The following is a 20,682-nucleotide window of genomic DNA, read 5'->3' on the forward strand; positions in this document are numbered from 1 at the left end:
AAAATAAACAATTTATTCAACCAAAAAAAAAAAAACAGATTTACTATTTTCGTGTATAATTGTAAATAAAGCGAAATCAGGAGGCAAAAGTGGAGATATTATTAAAGCGGCAGCGTTCCGCCCCCCTACCAATTGCTGATTGGCTGTTAAGGGCCCCACAAGTTGGTGACCCACAGGCACCAAAGTGGAGTCCTACTGCCACACTTATATACTTTGGAATCTCTCTCTGTCTCTCTATCTCTCTCTCTCTGTCTTTCAAAAATTTGCTACCTTTGTTGGTCATCTTCATCATCAAATCTCCTTGACACTCCCATTTCTGTTTCTGGTTTTTGTTTTTCAGAAACAATTAAACAAAAAAAAAAAAAGAAAAAAGAAAGAAAACGATTCCAAAGCAGACCAAATTGATCACAACTTTACCAGGCAAGCAAATCAATTTTTGTTTATTCCTGTTTTCTCTTCACTACTGTTTCGTGTTTCCCTTTTGTTTTCTGAAACATATATATATATATATATATATATATATGTATATGAAAGTAGATTGTTTTTCTGTTTCTGTTTCTTTTTCTTATTTATTTTTTTCTATGATGAAACATGAATCTAGCTTTGATCTTTCTGTGATAATGATTTATGAGTTTGTTATTGATTGAATTTGAAATTTATATATGTCTCTGCTAGTTTGTTTACTCGATGGTGGGTCTTTGATTAGATTAGCTCACATGCAATTCTTCTGTTCAAATCATTGTTTTTGTGATTTTGAACTTGGTTTTCAATCCCATCAATTGTGATCTGAATCCTCTCATCTTTTTTACGTTTTTCTATATGCTGCTGATCTTTGATCCTTTCTGGGTTTTCAATCTCAGTTTTCATTTGTTTATATTTTTCAAGTTCATATGTTAACAAAGAAAAATTGAAGAATATTTGGTGAGGGAAAGCTTGTAGTTGATTTCTGATTGGACTATTTTCTTCTGACTTTTGAGTATAAAACTAGCAATCTTGTCCTGTTTTTCTCCTCTAGAAAACTCCTTTTTCTAATCCTTTGGGATGGTGGCAATTTTTTAGTCACTGCTTTGAGATTTTTTTTTTTTTTTTCTGGGGTCTAAAATGAAATGGTTATATTTATTTATTAATTTTCAGTTATTTTTTTAAAAAAAAAATTATGCGAAGTTGTTAGGTGGAGGTTTTATATTTCAATGCTGATATTTTAGTTTAATGACCAATAAAAGAAAAATGCTGCTTTAAATTGCTAGTAACTTTTCTCTTTTTTGCAATAAAATTGCTACATAACTTATTGTTCAACGTTTTTGTCAATAAAGTATTAATTCAATTTTATTATTTTTTTTATGAAATTAGTAGTAGTAACATAAGAAATGAAAAAAACAAAAAAGGATTATTATTATTATTATTTATTGAAATAGGAATATACAAAATTCTTTTTTTTTGGGGATAAAAACACAGTTGCCATTCCACCAAAATAAAAATAAAAAATAAAAAAAATAGTTACCATGGTCTAATCTTTATATCATATCAAATGTAATCAATGGGTAATGGATTCCTTAATTATTCTTCAAATAACGAGAATATCCTTTTGTTAAGATAGTTTTTATGTGTAAACTATAGAGTACCAGATGGTAATTGACAAATTGTGCTTTTATAATTTTTCTTTTTTGGTTCTATTTAGAACTATTATTTTAAAAAAGAAAGAAAGAAAGAGAAGAAGATGGAGCTAGCTGGCCACGCGCTTTCACTTTGTAGAGGAAAGCTACACTAGGACCCAATTAGATAAGCCAAAGAGCAAATGTTTTTTCACCAAAAAAGAGAAACTGTGCGTTCTCGCATGCCTTGCCACTGGGCTCCACTTACTGTTTTAACCTTTTTTTTTTTTTTTTTTTCAATGTTTTTCTAAACCATTAAGCAACGTTTTTTTTGTTTTTGGCAAACTCTGATTTGGTGAGCTTTTCAATGTTACCTTTAAGTGGGTCCCATTAGCTACCAACGGTCCAGATGCCACCTTCCAATTTCTCTTTCTTCGTATATTTATTTTCATATATAAATTATATTATAATGTATATTTTTAAATTTTTTTAATTACAATCTAATATTTTTATAAAATTATAAAAATATAAATATGAAAATATTCGGTTATAACAAAAAAAATTTCAAAAACATACCATGTAATATATCCTGTATTATATTATAGGATATAATATATATATATATATTTTTTCCCATAAAACAGTATTTTCAATCCCGTTTGGCATTCCATGTGAAGTGCTACATTTAACTTTTAAATAACTTTTAAGAGTGTTAGAGCATTTTCTAAAAGTATTTCAGGTCTTTAAAAGAGATTCTCATAAAAGTATAATTTCTCATGAAAATCTTCTAGATAATTTCTCATAATCTTCTAGCGAAGCTGAAGCAAAAGTTATGCTAAGTAAGACCTTAGCATTTATGTTTTTGGGTAGCGAGAGTTCTAACAAAAATTGAGAATGAAGCTTGATGTGCCAAATATACACACATATTTTTGGTGAAAACATAAAAAAGAAATTGAACAAAAAGGGAAAAAAAAATAATAATAATAATAATAATCTGGGGTCCACTAAGATGGTTTGTCACGTGATACATTAGACGATGAGGGACAAAACTGCCAGGCGATTTTGGATCCATATTGGTTCTGATTGTATTATAAAACATAATTCTATCAAAAGCCACTAAGACTTTTTTTTTTTTTTTTTTTAAAAATTTTAGATCTAAGGAGTTAATAATTAGGCTCTAATACAGGGGAGAAAATGTTATCAAATGGGTCACAAAAAAAAACCATAATGACCCATTTGATGAATTACTTTGCATCATTGCACACATGCCTTACTAATTTTCAATTACATTCATCATTTATTTATTGCTTTAAATTTAACATAATTTATTTTATTTTATTTAACCAAAAAAAAATTCATTGAGCATAGCGGGGTAGGTGACAGCTAATACGTTTGATTATTATTATTATTATTATTATTTTGTTTGAATAATACGTTTGATTTTTTGTCTTGGGAGTTGTGTATCAGATTTAGTATTTATCCCCAAAAAAAGAAAAAGAAAAAAAGTTTATTTAGATTTGGTGAGTAGCTAAGGAACAACCGGTCGTACCCGATAATTTTTAAGGAAGAAAAGGACAATTACGTAATATTACAAGAATCTTTTGTGCTTATGACTTTGATGGCCTACCCATCTTTGGTTACCACGGCAGGTTATTTGTCTTGTTTTTTTTAACATTTCAAAGCTGACTAGGACAAGGTCTTTTCCACTACCATTTTACGGAAATACCCCTATCCTTTTATTTATTTTGCTATCATACCCTATCCCTATCGTTTTATTTTATCTAGTAAAAATAAAATCCTATTTATTATGTGTCTGCAGAAAATTACAATTATATCTAGTAAATTTTCATTTCTTATGTACCACTTTGATTTGTGGAAGAGCGGTAGAAGTGTAAAACAATTTAGAATTTAATAGAATGTAACTGTTAATTTCTAAAATTATAAGGGAATCACTATTGTTGTTGTTATCGTTACTGTATTATTGTTATCATTGTTAAAAGTGTTGTTATTATTGCTGTTCTTATTTTTACTAATTTGTTTTAGTAAATAATCACAGAGGCTAAAGGAAAATAGGTGAATCTTTGCTATGGCAGAAGAAACCCAAGTGGGTGTAGAAATCCCTGTGACAAAGACTGTTGAAGATGCTGAGGGCAATGCTGATGCCATTAAGGTCAGCTACAATATATATATATATATATATATTTTTTTTTTTTCTTTTTTTGTTTTCTTTTGGTTGTTTTCAGTCATTTTCTTGTCTATAATTTGCTTGTTGACAATAATAGGCGTAATCTATTCGAACTGAGTTTAGAACTTTACACATAAAATTAATAGGAATATATATATATATATATATATGCATTTTCTGCTATGCAGCCTAGGCAGCAAATCTTCATTTGAAATTCTCATACTAAACAAAATCCTATTTGTTAATTAAAATTCAGATTGATTATCTTAGATTGTTTATTTTGCTATCATATTCTCTAAAATAATCATCAAATGGGTTTAATATAAATTAGAGTGTTGTATCTCTTAGTAAGCCCGAAAATTATTTGCTTCATTTTCTTATTGATTATTAGTCAAATAGTAGAACTCCAAACCTTTTAGTGTAGGGTGTTTAATTAGTTATGCATGCTTGGATGTGCAATGAATAATGCAAGTTCATCGATGGGGTCGGTAAAATTTTCCAGATTTACTTGCGGTTTCAATACTGATCCTGAAGAGCCTTATTGCAGGTAATAAATGGAGACTTTGTAGCAGGAGAAAAGGAAGGAAAGAAAGAAGAGGAAGAAACTGCTTTCGATGGAGAATTTATAAAAATTGAGAAGGAATCTCTAGATGTGAAGGATGGTTCTCGTACTACTGAAGTAGCATCTGCGGAGGACAACAAATCATCTGTTTTTGAGAGAAGCTCAAGCAATTCAAGCAGAGAATTACTTGAAGCTCAAGAAAAGTTGAGAGAGCTTGAAGTCGAGATTGAGAGATTAGCTGGAGTATTGAAGCATTCAGAGTTGGAGAATTCTCAGCTGAAGAGTGAGGTCTCAATTACAAAGGAGAAGCTGGAAGAAAGCGGAGTGAAATATGAAGATCTTCAACTCAAGAATAAGAAATTGCAAGAGCAGATCATTGAAGCTGAAGAGAAATACAGTTCACAGCTCAGTACATTGCAAGAGGCACTGCAAGCTCAAGAAGTGAAGCATAAGGAGTTGGTTGGGGTGAAGGAAGCATTTGATGGTCTGAGCCTCGAGATTGAGAGCTCAAGAAAGCGGATGCAGGAGCTGGAACAAGAGCTACAAAATTCTGTAAGTGAGGCTCAGAAGTTTGAGGAGCTGCACAAGCAAAGTGGTTCACATGCTGAATCTGAGACAAAGCGGGCCTTAGAGTTTGAGAAACTGCTTGAAGTTGCAAAATTGAATGCGAAAGAGACAGAAGGTCAGTTGGCTTCCCTACAAGAAGAAATTAAGGGTTTGTATGAAAAGATCACTGAAAATGCAAAGGTTGAGGAAGCACTTCAGTCTACAACCGCAGAGCTTTCTGCAGTCCAAGAGGAGCTGGCTCTTACAAAATCTCAGGTGCTTGACTTGGAGCAAAGACTCTCTTCGAAGGAAGCTCTTATCAATGAGCTGACTCAGGATTTGGACCAGCAAAAGCTTTCGGAGTCTCAGGCGAAGGAGGATATTTCAGCTCTTGAAATTTTGGCTGCTTCAACTAAAGAAGAACTTCAAGCAAAGGTTGCTGAATTGGAAGAAATCAAGTCAAAGCTGCAGGAGGAAGTCAGTGCCAGGGAATTGGTTGAAGCTGCACTTAAAACTCATGAAGATCAAGTCTCAATTGGGCAAGAGGAGTTGGCTAAAGTGGTTAAAGAAAAAGAGGCTTTTGAAGCAGCTGTGGCAGATCTGACCAGTCATGCAGAGAAGCTGAAGGAGACATGCAGTGATCTCGAGGAAAAATTGAAGGTTTCTGATGATAATTTCTGCAAAGCAGATTCTCTTTTGTCTCAAGCTTTGTCGAACAATCAAGAGCTCGAGCAGAAGCTGAAGTCTCTAGAAGAGCTCCATACTGAATCAGGAACTGCTGCGGCAACTGTTACACAAAAGAATCTTGAGCTTGAAGATATTGTCCGATCCTCTAATGCAGCTGTAGAAGAGGCAAAATCACAACTGAGAGAGTTTGAAACACGCTTTATAGAGGCAGAACAAAAGAATGTGGAGCTTGAACAACAGTTGAACTTGGTAGAACTTAAGAGCAATGATGCTGAGAGAGAACTGAAAGAATTTGCTGAGAAGGTTTCTGAACTTAATACAACATTGGGAGAGATTGAGGAAGAAAAGAAACAGCTGAATGGTCAAATACAAGAATACCAGGAGAAAATAACCGAGCTCGAATCGTCCTTAAATCTGTCAAAATCAAGGAACTCAGAGCTTGAGGAGGAGTTAAAGATTGCCACTGGGAAGTGTTCTGAACATGAAGAAAGAGCCAGTATGAACCACCAAAGGAGCCTTGAACTAGAAGATTTGATCCAGATATCTCATTCCAAAGTGGAGGGTGCTGGTAAAAAAGTGAGTGAGTTGGAGTTGTTATTGGAAGCAGAGAAGTACAGAATTCAGGAACTCGAGGAACAGATAAGCACGTTAGAAAAGAAGTATTCGGATGCAGAAGCAGATTCCAAGAAGCAGTCTGACGAGGCATCTGAACTTGCATCTGAACTTGAGGCATTGCAAGCAAGAGCATCAAGCCTCGAAATTGCACTGCAAGTTGCCAATAACAAGGAAACGGAGTTGACAGAATCCTTGAATATTGCAATAGATGAGAAGAAAAGGTTAGAAGATGCATTAAACAGTTCCAGTGAGAAGCTTGCTGAAGCAGAGAATCTATTGGAAGTTTTGAGGAATGAATTGAGTCTTACACAAGAGAAACTGGAAAGCATTGAAAATGATCTAAAGGGTAGTGGAGTGAGAGAAAATGAGGTAATAGAGAAGCTCAAAATTGCAGAGGAGCAATTGGAACACCAAGGAAGACTGATTGAGGAAAGTACTGCAAGAAGATCGGAGCTTGAACTTCTACATGAATCCCTAAAAAGAGATTCTGAAATTAAGCTTCAGGAAGCAGTAGCAAATTTTAATACCAGGGATTCAGAGGCAAGTTCCCTGTCTGAGAAACTGAAGATTCTTGAAGATCAAGTAAAGATATATGAAGAGCAGGTAGCTGAAGCATCGCAGAAATCTGCATCATTTACAGAAGAATTAGAACAGACTTTGAAGAAACTGGCTGGAGCAGAAAGTGCAAATGAAGAGCTCAGAAGACAGATCTTGGAAGCTGAAAATAAAGCTTCTCAGTCTTTGTCCGAAAATGAACTGTTAGTTGAGACTAATATTCAGCTCAAAAGCAAGATTGATGAGCTTCAGGAATTGCTAAACTCTACTCTTTCTGAGAAGGAAATGACTTCTCAACAACTTGAATCTCACAAGAGTACTATTGCAGAATTAACAGATAAACACTCAAGAGCCTATGAGCTTCACTCTGCTACTGAAGCCCGCGTTGTGGAAGCAGATACGCAACTGCAGGATGCTATTCAGAAATTCACTCAGAAAGATTTGGAAGCCAATGAATTGATTGAGACTAATATTCACCTCAAAAGCAAAATTGACGACCTTCAGGGATTGCTAAACTCTACTCTTTCTGAGAAGGAAATGACTGCTCAACAACTTGAATCTCACAAGAGCATTATTGCAGCATTAACAGATAAACACTCAAGAGCCTATGAGCTTCACTCTGCTACTGAAGCCCGTGTTGTGGAAGCAGAAACGCAGCTGCAGGATGCTATTCAGAGATATACAAAGAAAGATTTGGAAGCCAATGAATTGATTGAGAAGCTAAATGTGCTAGAAGGCCAGTTAAGACTGCATGAAGAACAGGTACATGAATCATCTGCTATTTCCGAAACTAGAAAAGTAGAGCTTGAAGAGACTTACTTGAAACTAAAACATCTGGAACGTACCATTGAGGAACTGCAAGCCAAGTCAGCTCACTTTGAAAAGGAGAGCAGAGAGCTAGCCGAGGCAAATTTGAAGCTTACACAGGAAGTAGCCGAGTATGAGACCAAATTGAGTGATTTACAAACAAAACTGTCAACAGCCCTTGTTGAGAAAGATGAAACAGTTGAACATCTTCACACTTCAAGGAAGACTATTGAGGACCTAAGTCAGCAGCTTACTTCTGATGGGCAGAGATTACAATCACAGGTTTGATGCCAAACATTTTGTTAGCTCTTCCATTATTAACAACTTTTCAATTTTTGTCTCATAAGTTTCTGTTAAATTTGTGCCTTTTTGCTACAGATATCTTCGGTTATGGATGAGAACCAACTGCTTAATGAAACATATCAGAATGCCAAAAATGAACTTCAGTCAGTGATACTTCAGCTTGAAGGACAATTGAAAGACAACAAATCAAATGAAGTTGCTTTAAAGTCTGAGAATGAAAATCTCAAGGTTGAGATTGCTGAGAAATCTTTGTTACAAACTCGTCTAAAAGAACTTGAAGAACAATTGGTAAAAACTGAAGCTCGGCTGAAAGAAGAGGTACACTATTAATAATTACAAAATCCCAACCAGCAATTCTTAAGAGTAGACCATTTTATTCTTTTTTTCATCTGGTTGATAAGGTATAGGGGTAGGATAAACTTGAAAGATCTGTTCTGACTTGCATTGTACTTGTAGGTTGAAAGGATCCAGGCAGCTGCTGCTGAAAAAGAAGCAGAATTGACATTGCAATTGTCCAAACATGCTATTAAAGTGCAAGATAGAAATGTATTAGATGAACAAGTGCAACAACTTCAAAGAGACTTACTACTTGCCCAGACCACGATTGCTGAACAGGTTAGTCATTGGTTATAATTTAAAACCTGAAAGTGTATGCTTTTTTTTGCTTCAACTCTATGATGGCCATTAGCTATTGGTTATAGTTTAAAACCTGAAAGTATGCTTTTGGTTGTGCTTTTGGTTTGCTTCAACATTATGATGGTCATTAGTCATGAAATTCAAAGCTAAGCTTATGGCTGCAACTTATCAAACAGAATATAAGAAATTTGGAGTTTAAGAGTAAAATCACTGCATTCAGTGTCTATAAATGAACTTATTTTATCACCTTCTATATGTTCAAATTACTATTAAGAATTCAAAAATTATTGATGGTTAAGATTCTTTTTATCTGAATTAATCCCAACAGAAAGAAGCAGACTCTTCAAGAAGCTTGGAACAAGAAGCCTCAAAAAAGCATTCTCTTGAAGAGCTTGAAGCTAAGAACAATAAAATCACAATTCTCGAGAAACAAGTCAAGGAGTTTGAGCAGAAACTGCAGCTGGCTGATGCCAAATTAACCGAAAAGGTTTGCTTCTTATCTATTTCCCTTATATTTCTTTTCCCTTTATGGCAACGGGCTTAATGAAACAGTTTCACATGTACACAGTTCATTTTATCTTACTTCTTACAAAGTCAGATGCTCAATCCTTCATACTTTTTTGGGCAATGGATATATATATATATATATATGTGTGTGTATGTATGTATATATATTTTTTTACAGAAAAAGAATAATCTTGTATAACATTTGTAAACATGGAGTTGAGGCTAGAACTGCTTTGTTAACAACCTTAAATGTTACTTATCTCTATAATCTGGACACAAATTCCCTGAGATCTTATCTATGCTCCCCTCGCTCTTTTGCTATTTTCTTTTTGTGGATTCCCCTTTTTAATTTTAAGATAACATCATCACACTACTCAAACGTATGATATGTATTGTATTGGCAACCAACCAGTCATCCTATAGCATTGAAGTCCATTAAAAAAATTATTATTTATTGCATTCATTTAGCTATTCATCCAGTGAATCGGGGTACAATTATTTATCATTCAACAATGTTGCAGGGTGACGGAGGCAGTGCTGCCGAACTGAAGGATGGATTGGATGTTAAATCCAGGGACATTGGATCAACCATTTCAACCCCATCAAAAAGGAAGAGTAAGAAAAAGTTAGAAGCAACGACTGCTCAAGCATCATCTTCTTCAGGAACCCAGACCCAAACTGCCGAGGCTTCTCATTTGATGACTGTCAAGGTGATCTTGGGAGTAGCTCTGGTTTCTGTGATCATTGGCATCATTCTTGGGAAACGATATTAGATTCTTTACCTTGGTTCTTGGTCTTGCCCTCAGGTTTTTGTTGGTGTCTTGGTTTTTTGTTGTCATATAAATTATGCAGAGCAGTTTTGAAAGCCTGTTTCTATGCTTCCGAGGTAAAGCTTTTGAGGTTGGTTAGGGAACTTGTTTTAATTTCTCTCCCTTACCTGTTTGCAAAGCCAAATTACAGCTGAGTCATGTATAATCCATGTTTATATCTAGATCATTGATTGGGTTGCAGTGCTTCAGATTTCTATTCTTTGTAAATCTGTGAAGCTATAATTAGATTGACTTATTTTGTCATTTTAAGAGGTTTTTTTTTTTTTTTTTTTTTGTTACAATGAAAACATTTGAAAGGTTTTGCCTATGGCAGTGGATTTATTCACCAGTTTGAGAAATAAATAATATTACTAGCTATATATCGTGTGTAAAGTTTTGCCTTTTCACACTGAAAGAGTTTATACATACCACAACATATGTGTGTCGTCTAGATATCCTAGGCTTCACTCTTCGAGAGAATAGGAGTATATATATATATACGGAAATTCTATGGTGAAGACGGTTCGCATAAGGACCGCAGTATTAGTGATGGTTTTTCATAGTATTAACGACGGGTTCTTAGAAAATCGTCACCAATACTATGAAAAACCGTCACCAATACTGTGGTCCGCATGAAGACCGTCTGCACTATAGACGGACTGTATATATATATATATATATATATATTTATACATAAGAGAAATTATATAGAAATTATTCTCCTAAGAACTATCTCTTGTTTATTTTGGAAAAGTTAAAATTTTATAATAGTTATATTTTGATTTTTATTAGTTGATAAAAATAATGGTTTCAAAAAATGAATTTAGGAGGAAATTACAAAAGTTCCGAAAAATTGTAGACATTTTGAGAAATTTGGATTTGCTTCCCCGGCACATTTGCCTAATCAATTGTATAGCTCGAAATCTACATTTTCAGTATATTTTTTTTTGCTTCTTTGAAGTCTTAATAGTACATATCATCCTTTCGATTTTAATAATATATTTTCATTGTCTCTGCCACCTAAAATCAAAATAGGAGTGCATAAAAATTTAGGAGTTAAAAAAGAAAATAAAAAAAATGAAATTTAGAAAGCATTGTTACATACATAAACGGTGAAAATGTCAAAGAAAAGCGTAGTGAGAACATGTGTAGATGGAAAATGGAATTCTATATTGGTCCCCTACACAATTACAACGCATTAAAGATTAGATTTACAGGAACATTTTATATACAACTATTTTCTTCCATTTACCAGCTAGGTGTCCTCTTGGGAAATCCAGATGGCTAAGCCTATTTTCAAGATCATATTCTACGTTCAAAATCATTGTATATATACTCCACCCCCACCACACAAAACCCAAAAAAAAAAAAAAAAAAAAAAAAAAAACATGCAACCATCTTTATCTAGATGCTTTCAGGCTGGAAAAATCACATGGTGGAAGCTAGGCCACATGTTTTTTCTTCCTCAGTACAAACAGGCACATACTCTAGCTGATAGACCACTTCTTCTGCACTATTGCCGTGAAAGGAGTAACACCAGTAAAGTGCATTGTTTTTGGCATCAGAAACAATGTCAAGATACAGCGTTCTTACAATACCTTTCTCCGTCTGTAATAGGCTAAAGAAAAAGAAAAAGATACTGGGCGCCAGTATGGACCCCACTTAGTTTGTTGTCGCTTGCTTTCCTGTTGATTTTACCACATTATATGTTCACCATTTCCACCTTAATTTCCTTCAGTCCATTATAAATCTCATAATCATCAAAACCTGTACATTGACCAAAACTTCAGTTTTCTTGGGTCTCGTTTGAAGTAAGCAAATTGCTAAAACTAAAAATCAACATGTTACCAATCAACATCTCGAGAAAAAGAATCTTATAAAGAATTGGTAAATTTTGAATTTAATTTACCTGTTCTCAAATCTTCAACTTCATCAGCTGAGAGTTCTAAAAGCATCAAGTTAACAGCGGGTGGGTCAACTGACATCCAATCTGGATGCTCATTGTCTTCTTCTACGTGTAGTTGCTTCCCTGCCACCCAGTCTTCAACAATACTATTTCTATCAAATGAAAGGGGGTCCATGCTTTCATGGTCTTTGTTTTTGTGAACCCTAGAAGAAAATCAGTTAGAAAGGGAATAACTTTTCCATTACCTGTGTTTGACAAGTGCGAATTGCAGTACATAATTATGGTCTATTAGTTTATGCTTACATGTGTCTTAATTGCAAGTTGTACTGGACAAACATAAGATCACTGAGCCTTTGATGCTCAAGGCAATTCCTTGTCTTATGTAATTGTTCCAAAGAAGTTTCATTTTTTCTAAACTGGAATAAACTGCAAGTTTGACTGAGAACACGGATGGCCAACCGTGACAAATTTGGGCAACCACCTCCATATGTAGACCACCATTCAGCTTAGAGAAAAAAAAAAAACAAAGTCAGTTGAAGCATAAATTTACCTCAAAAACGCATGCAAGATTTGACTCACCACTTAGCATACCCACAAGCAATATCTATACATATAATATAAACTAGACTAGTCCAAAAGCAAACGTTGGTGACAGTTCAAAAGTGGTGGGACATATCCAACAGTGTTGAACTTAACAAATTATTGATCACGTGAAAATAATACACATCTACTGTATATTCTAAGTTGAAATGTCTGCAATACATAACCAAAACATATGGGGCATAGCTTTTCCTACCAAACAAGTGTACAAAGAAGCTACGTTATTATGACTAACAAAACAATCTAATAAATAGTAACTTACCAGGGAGGAGAGTGTCTCTAGCTCTAATTGCCAATTTCCTTCCCAAATCTCCGGAAGCGTTTTTGTATAAGTTTATCTCTTTGATAAGTGTATCTTGGACTTTTATATCAGGAACCAATCTCTCTATGCAGTCAAACATCCCAGACATGATAAAGTTGGGCACTTCTCCTTGCATACTATAAAAGAATTTTGGGTTAAGGTAGAAACCTGCAGCATGAAGAGGAAGATACCACAACTTTTTCCATCTGTGATCAATAATATTCCAATAGATCATATAATCTTCTTTTTTGGCAAGTTCTCTCTTAATTTTTTCTTTAGCTTGATAAATTCCCGTGAAGATATATCCCATTGCAGCCCTCTTCTGGCTACAAGCAATTCTCAGAACTCGCAAGATTGGACTCATTAACCTGGTGATCCGCAAGCACAAAGACCAAAATGACCGATTTGTTAATGTATCAAACAATTTTAATCCTTCTGTTGTCCTTGAATATTGAGAGCCCATCCACTCTTGTGAAATAACAAAAGACTGTAAATTAAGTTTCAGATCAGCCATTTGTTTCAGTGTCAAGAAGTTGGTAGCAAAGAGACAGACTCCAGGCCTTACAATGTCATTGCCAAAAGTATACTTTCTCATCATATTCAAAACAGCGGCATGCTCATAGATATACGTTGTAACAGATTTAGCCTGTTCAATTATAGAGTTTATCCAATCAACTTTTCCAAAATCCTTAAGCATCAGTTCTATGCAGTGAGCTGCACAAGGAGACCAATAAAGGGTAGGAAAAGTAACCATCAATCTTTTTCCAGCGACATCGTATTCCTCTTCACTATTCGTAATCACTTGCAATACATGTTCAACTCCTACTTCTTCCACCACTTGCTTGAGCAACTCATACAAAGAGTCTGCAGAACATAGAATGCTGGAAGCATCCACAGATTTAAAGAAAATTGTTCCTTCGGGGCAAGACACTGCAAAATTCAGAAAAGTTCTACCCTTTCCAGTGTTCCATTGGCTGGCTAGAATGGAGCAGCCACTCTTTGCCCAAATTTTTGTGCATCTATCAATATCGTTTCTTACTTCGTCAAATGCATTCTTTAATATCCATCCCCGGAGATCATGATATGAGGGTGCCAAAACTCTTGATCCTCCAGACGTGATTGCATCAATCATCGGTTGGAAATAAACTGAATCCTTCACTGCATCTAGTGGTGCCCCAATTTCATACAAAAATCGACCTATTGCCATATGAATTTGTTGATTGTTTGCCCTTCCCTGCTCAGAATCATGACTAACCATTCCATCATCCACAGAAGTTGAAGAATTTTCATGCATTCCCCTCTTTCTTTTACTTGCATTTGTATTGTCTATCCCAATCTCTTTCTCTAGACTTACTAAAGAATTTGATTTGGGAACATCAATCAGTCTGCCTGGAGTATGTTCAACAAAGAAACTGAATTTTTCACCAAGCGGAGGCGCTGGACTCTCATTTGATTGAGTACCATTATTAGCAGAATCAACAACACTATCTCCCAATATTTGCACCGGTTTCAAATGGAAATCATCGAATCCTCCTATCGGTCTCAAAAGTGCATTATTAGCAACTCCATTATCTACTTCAACAGGAACAGAAGCTAGATTACCACTCAAATCAGTACAATTATCCACAATACCAGCATCAGTAGCTAATGCAAAAGAATTTCCGACTCTTCCCCTCATTCTTCTCTCAGCACTCAAACTATTCACTCCTACATCTTCCCCATTTACTAAGGCATCCTGTATTGGCACATCAATCATTTTACATTCCTCTTGAATGGCAAACGACTTGTCAATTTCACTAGGACTACGACACTTGTTAACATTGGTGCGGTTTTTTCTCCTACTCAACACAATCCCACCATCCAAACTCTGCTGCATTTCAACACGAACATCATTTGGGACACGGTCGCAAGTGGGACCGTTTCCCTTCCGACCGGCAAGGTGCTCTTTAAGCCTATGGATCCCTCCACCCTGAAACATTTTGCCACAATATATACACTTCTTCAATTCTACCTTGACCCCATTTTTCTGTTCCCCATTTTTGGTGAAAATCTGGCAGTATTTCCAAGCTGGGTCTTGTTTATTTGGGGAAACAGAGATGGGTTCCAAACCCATCAGTGACGCCATTTTTTTTTTTTTTTCTCACTACCGTTTTAGTTTATTAGAATCAAAATCAAACACCTATTCAGTTCACTATTCGGCATCGAAAAAAAATTGCTCCGTAAACCTACAAAACCAATACAAGATAATTTGCATTTGCAGTAATCCCTAATATTGAATACCAAATAAAACCCAAAGAAAAAGCATTAGAAAAGAGAAAGAAGTAAGTCTTACTCTTCGTCAGCAAATTTTGTGTCGGTCACTGGGCCTTTTGAATGCGCTCCATAGCGGAGAGAGTTTTTATGTATATATATATATATTTCATGCAAAGGCCAAGTGGAGGGGTCTTTTTTTTTTTTAATATATATATATATATATAATTTATTTATTTATTTTTATTTATTTATTAATTATTAACTTTTTTTAGTCGTTAAAGAATAATGGACTTGTCGTTTAATGTGGGTTGTCAAGAGCTTAATTTTTACTTGATGTTTCAATTTTCATGGCATTTATCCTAACCAATTCTTATCCAATTATTTAAATCAGCTTAATTACCTTTAGTCCATCTAATCCAATCCAATTGAATTTTTAAATTGATTCATTTTAATCCGTAGATATATATACATATATATCTATATTATGTTGAAAATGAGTTTTTGTTCTTTTTTTAAAAGAATAAATAAATCTTCACTTGTTTTAATCACAAAGTTATACCAATTTGGATAATCTAAATTACAAAATAAGACTGATAATTAAAGATTTTTGGGCTTATCATACATACAAAAAAATATGGATACATATTGGATACATATTAAATATATATCTAATTATTTGATTGGTTCTGTTTGATAGTTTTCAAAAATATAAAACTAATAAAGAATTTAAAATTAGATTTAATTCAATTCAAATATACTTGATCAATTCAATAAAATTGCATTGCATTATTTCAATCGATTTTAATGGTTTGATTAAAATTTTTGAAAAACTCTTACATTAATCTCCCTTTTATCAAACTAATATTTGATATTTTGGTGCTCAATAAAAGAATTAATTAGTTGCATTCCAAGTTTTTTTTTTTTTTTGGCTTCCATTCCAAGTATCTATTAGAAATAAATATTCAAAAACCTTATTCTTATTCTTATTTTTTATTATTATTGTTAATATTATATTTCAATCGATTTTAATGGTTTGATTAAAATTTTTGAAAAACTCTTACATTAATCTCCCTTTTATCAAACTAATATTTGATATTTTGGTGATCAATAAAAGAATTAATTAGTTGCATTCCAACTTTTTTTTTTTTTTTTTTGGCTTCCATTCCAAGTATCTATTAGAAATAAATATTCAAAAACCTTATTCTTATTCTTATTTTTTATTATTATTGTTAATATTATATTTCAATCGATTTTAATGGTTTGATTAAAATTTTTGAAAAACTCTTACATTAATCTCCCTTTTATCAAACTAATATTTGATATTTTGGTGATCAATAAAAGAATTAATTAGTTACATTCCAAGTTTTTTTTTTTTTTTTTTTTGGCTTCCATTCCAAGTATCTATTAGAAATAAATATTCAAAAACCTTATTCTTATTCTTATTTTTTATTATTATTGTTAATATTAATTTTATAATTAAAATTATAATATATACTAATTAAATATGGTTTTTTATTATAGGAGTTTTATATATTAGTAATATAATAAATTGATTATTTATATGGTAGTTCTAGCTTTATGTTTGATTTAATTTATATTATTATTAATTTGGGTCAAACTGCCGTTAACCTATTAACTATGCTTTATTATTGAATAAATTCTAAATCCTAGAAGTATGTGTGTGTGTACTCTAAGGCTGTGGTACTATTGTAGAGTATTTTATGTTTTTTTTTTTTGGGGCAAATAAACATCATTTTTGTCAAGGACTAACGTCATTATAAAAATCATTTTGGATAGCCTGAAGCAACTAATCCAGCTATTTTAAGTAATAGACTATTATCATAATGAGTATTGATAAGACAATATTCTTTATCTTTTTAATCTACTTATAAAATAAATTATTTGAGAACAATTATGATGCAATTGATTTTGTTAAATAAGGTATAAGGTAATAATGCTCAACAAAGAGCTTATGAGATAGAATTGTATTTGTAGCAATAGAGAATGAATCATCAAATATCCCTAAGAAGATGACATATTAAACTTATCTCTCCACCATACAGGTTTAATCTTTCTAAACATTATATCATACTATTTTATTTTATTTTTATATTTGTTTAGGCTGTTTATTATTCATTTGTTATTCTATTATTTTAATATTATTTGTTGATATATATGTTTATTATTTAATTTATTGTTGGGTTAACTATACTTTTCAACTCTCTAATTTACTCCCAATTTCAATTGAGTGCTTCAAGTTCCAATTTTTTCAACCAAGTGCCTCATTTTTTATTTTAATATCAATTTAGGCTTTTCATTTTCATTTTTTCAATTAATTTTAGTTTTATTTCAATTTGGGCATTGCATATTTAACCTAGAATTTTTTTATGTAGTTTTAATATTTTAAGTCAAGTTTGGATTTATAATAGGACACTTATTTTAACCAAAATTATCATTACTTTTTATCCATAATGAACCAAAAAAAAAAAAAAAACTAAAATTGAGAATCTTAATTGAAAATTTGAAAAAGGAACATAATTGAGACCAACATAAAAATGAATATACTCAATTGAAAAATTTGAAACTTGAAAGTACTCAATTAAAATAAGGAGCAAACGAGATGACCCAAAAATATAATTAATTAACCTTTTATTATCATTATTTCTTTAAATATATTACCATACCATTATATAACATTTGAGCAATATTTACAACGGTATCATTCAAAACATAATTTCTTAAACACTAAAATGAAAATGAAAAATGTTTATTCCATTAAATATCTAACAGATTCTAACTTATGGTTAAAATAAAATTGTAAAGCAACAACTCTATGAAAGAAAAGGTTTGCTTCATGCCCCTCTAGTGATGCAGATAATTTTGGAATTTGGACCACTATTGTGCTAGTTTTCTTTTATATAGAGGGGAAATTTTATATATATATATATATATATAGATTAAGATTTTGGACCACTGTATTCGAATAAACTTATAGGAGTTCAGATAAAATTGACATATATATAGTTAAAAAATATATTTAAAAATGAAAAAAAAAACAAAAACAAAAACAAAAACAAAAACAAAAATGAAAAAAGTGGGAGGGTTGGTGAACATGAAGCATTGAACGTTGGCTTAACTTTGTCATAGTTGTTGGTATGGCTCCAATTATTTCTTTCTAGAAAATCGTTGCCATCATGAGTTACTCATAATTCAAATAAACAATTCAAATTATATAAAGTATGTTAGTTTTTGGAATTTGTTTTTTGATAAATTATTTAATTTCCCAAACTAATGCATATTAAGTTTTAAAAAAATTAGGGTGTTGATTCTTGATTTATCCTTTTTTTTCTTTCCATTTCTTTATGAATGGTGTGTAATTTGTTTATTTTAATAATTTTTTAATATTAGTTTATGATAATTTGACATCTCTATTAACTATAAATATAAATTAATAATAATAATAATATGAAATACAATTTAAAATTTTGTTGGTTTTTAATTGTTTTCATTTCTTTATATTTGTAGATAAATGACTTGTTTAGCAAACTCTACCGCTAACACTAACAAACAATTAAAATTTAAAACTACACAATTTACAAGGAAAAAAAAAAACACAAAAAGAACACGTGAACAAATGCCATCTAAATCTGCATATTATCTTTATTGTAAGATTATAATAATATTGTCGACACCAATTTGTATAAACTTTTAAATACTAAGTTACGAACATATGTTTTAAAGTTTTTTATGTCCATTTTATCAAAAAAAAAAAAGTTTATTTGGCCACATATTTATGATATTTATCAATTATCTAAACCCTCTAAAGTTATTATATAATTGATTTTATAATTAATTGCATTTTGATATGTATGATTTTCAGGTTTGAAATTTATATCCTTAATTTTTCAATTCAATAATTTAAGTCCTCAATTCTTTTAATTTGTTATAATTTAGACTTTTTTGACACGTAATTAATGTTAAATTGTACTAAAATTTAAAGTAGAAATATAATAAAGTGTAAAATTTTAAAATTAGTTCCAACACTCTTCATTTTTAGTATTTTTTTTAATATGAAATTTGATAAAATTTAATAGCAATTAGGTGATTTAAACCCTTTTTTTTAAAAAAAAAAATAGAAGATATGAAAGTGCAAAATAGTTTTAATATTTTTATACTTTATTATATTATAGTTTGAAAATTAATATAGTTTAACATAAATCAGGTGAAATAATAGTTAAATCATGTTTTTATAAATCAAAAGGCCCAAATGAATTGAAATTAAAAAATCAAAAACTTTGAATTGAATAATGTAATTTAAATCTAAATTATAAAATCCTAAAAATCTATCGTAGTACAATTATCCCTTAATTTTAAGAATCAATCACAAATTAGGCCTCATATTCAAACACAAATTGGACAACTCGGTGGTAATATATATATATATATATATATATTTGATAAATCGTTCTTTATATTTATGTTATGTATGAAGAGGGCTTGAGGGATTGAACGTAAAAAAGCAAAAATAATAATAATAAGAATAATAATAATAATAAAAACAATAAAAAGAAATAGTAATTATCTCTATATATATAGAATGAGAGAGAAGTTACAATTACATAGCATATAAAATATATAATATACTACTAAATGAATTTTATTGATATTCCTACTATATATGTCCCACATGTTCAAACGTGAATCACTTTCTCATAAATAAAAACATATTACTTTTTGTCCCCATAACTGGAAGCAAAATATCATTATCAAACCAAAAAAAAAAAAAAAACTGGAGGTAAAACATCGCCTACCAATTTTGAAGTCTCAGGAGAATGGGCTTTAAAAAAATAAATAAGCAATTATTATATATTTAATTTCTTTGTTGCAATAATTAAATTAATTTTGTCTATAGTTAGGAGGTCAAACTGGAACTTCCTTCAGTGATCTTGCCTTGAATCGAAGTGCGATTTCAGCAAGTGATGGACTTAAATTAAGGTTATTGGAGCTAATGTTACATGTAGTTTTAACATTTTTGCACTTCATGTTTGTAAAATTGAATTAATAGTAATAATACTATTAAAATATTAAAATATTTATTAAATAAAGTGATAAATAATACAATAATATTTAATTAATTTATTTATTTATTTATCAATTTAATGATTCAATTATTTATATTTAAGTTATATAGATATATCAACCGGTAACATTTTAATATGTATTATTTTGGTAAATACATTATTATTAATAACAAACCTTAAACTAAGCAAACTAAAGCTTTTGACTATTAAAATGCACGTGACAAGTTGTTTAGTCCGTTTTGGTGTAATGGATGAAAATAAAACCTTTTATAATTTTTTTTTAAAAATTTTTTTTTTATTAAAAATATAAGAACTGCTTGATAGTCAATCAAAAAGTATTATAAATATTAAATTGAGTGTTTTACACCGTAACATAAAAGTGTTTTCAACTTAAATGTGTGCAATATTTTAGTGATTGTATTTTTATGTATGTTTAATTAGTATATATTGGAATTTTTTTTAATTAAAATAACCAAAATAGAATGGTAAGCAAGGATGGTTTTTTGAAAATTATGGTAAAAGTAAAAAAGTGGTAATTGGGCTTTTGCAGTTTTAAGAAAAGTTTAAAATTAAGAATTTTTTCTTTTTTAATCATTACTGCAATTTCTTCATTCTCCTTTTTAATGTATTAAATCCACTATTTTTCAAACATGGAAATGGATGGCATACTAATTAAATAACTTTATTTAATAAAATTTGAACTTTTTGAAAATGGTTTAAAAAAGCTTTCTTTTCAT

At 31.3% G+C, this 20,682-nt stretch overlaps 2 protein-coding genes across 2 annotated transcripts; one reads left to right on the plus strand and one right to left on the minus strand.

The window, feature by feature from the left end:
* The first annotated feature begins 223 nt into the window (after positions 1-223).
* On the plus strand, positions 224-10,074 carry LOC107404609 (COP1-interactive protein 1). Its single transcript, XM_048471263.2, has 7 exons — positions 224-420; positions 3,649-3,762; positions 4,325-7,831; positions 7,928-8,170; positions 8,309-8,467; positions 8,817-8,975; positions 9,517-10,074. The coding sequence occupies exons 2-7, from the start codon at positions 3,679-3,681 to the stop codon at positions 9,766-9,768; spliced, it is 4,404 nt and encodes a 1,467-aa protein (XP_048327220.2). The 5' UTR covers positions 224-420; positions 3,649-3,678; the 3' UTR covers positions 9,769-10,074.
* A 799-nt stretch (positions 10,075-10,873) lies between these two features.
* LOC107416859 (uncharacterized) lies at positions 10,874-15,051 on the minus strand. Its single transcript, XM_016025410.4, has 5 exons — positions 14,944-15,051; positions 12,573-14,836; positions 12,014-12,215; positions 11,714-11,913; positions 10,874-11,571 (listed from the first exon to the last, which is right to left on the minus strand). The coding sequence occupies exons 2-5, from the start codon at positions 14,734-14,736 to the stop codon at positions 11,507-11,509; spliced, it is 2,631 nt and encodes an 876-aa protein (XP_015880896.3). The 5' UTR covers positions 14,737-14,836; positions 14,944-15,051; the 3' UTR covers positions 10,874-11,506.
* Between the last annotated feature and the right edge of the window lie 5,631 nt (positions 15,052-20,682).

Source organism: Ziziphus jujuba, chromosome 4 (assembly GCF_031755915.1).
Source record: "Ziziphus jujuba cultivar Dongzao chromosome 4, ASM3175591v1".
Lineage (NCBI taxonomy): Eukaryota > Viridiplantae > Streptophyta > Magnoliopsida > Rosales > Rhamnaceae > Ziziphus > Ziziphus jujuba.

What these genes read in the sequence shown, in the direction of transcription:
- LOC107404609 (XM_048471263.2), top strand. Translation starts at nt 3,679, where the DNA reads ATGGCAGAAGAAACCCAAGTGGGTGTAGAAATCCCTGTGACAAAGACT. An exon ending in GCAATGCTGATGCCATTAAG is followed by an intron (nt 3,763 to 4,324) that starts GTCAGCTACAAT and finishes GCCTTATTGCAG; the next exon opens with GTAATAAATGGAGACTTTGT. An exon ending in ATGCCAAATTAACCGAAAAG is followed by an intron (nt 8,976 to 9,516) that starts GTTTGCTTCTTA and finishes ACAATGTTGCAG; the next exon opens with GGTGACGGAGGCAGTGCTGC.
- LOC107416859 (XM_016025410.4), bottom strand. Translation starts at nt 14,736, where the DNA reads ATGGCGTCACTGATGGGTTTGGAACCCATCTCTGTTTCCCCAAATAAA. An exon ending in TAGAGACACTCTCCTCCCTG is followed by an intron (nt 12,216 to 12,572) that starts GTAAGTTACTAT and finishes TTTTTCTCTAAG; the next exon opens with CTGAATGGTGGTCTACATAT. An exon ending in AGTTGAAGATTTGAGAACAG is followed by an intron (nt 11,572 to 11,713) that starts GTAAATTAAATT and finishes GTCAATGTACAG; the next exon opens with GTTTTGATGATTATGAGATT.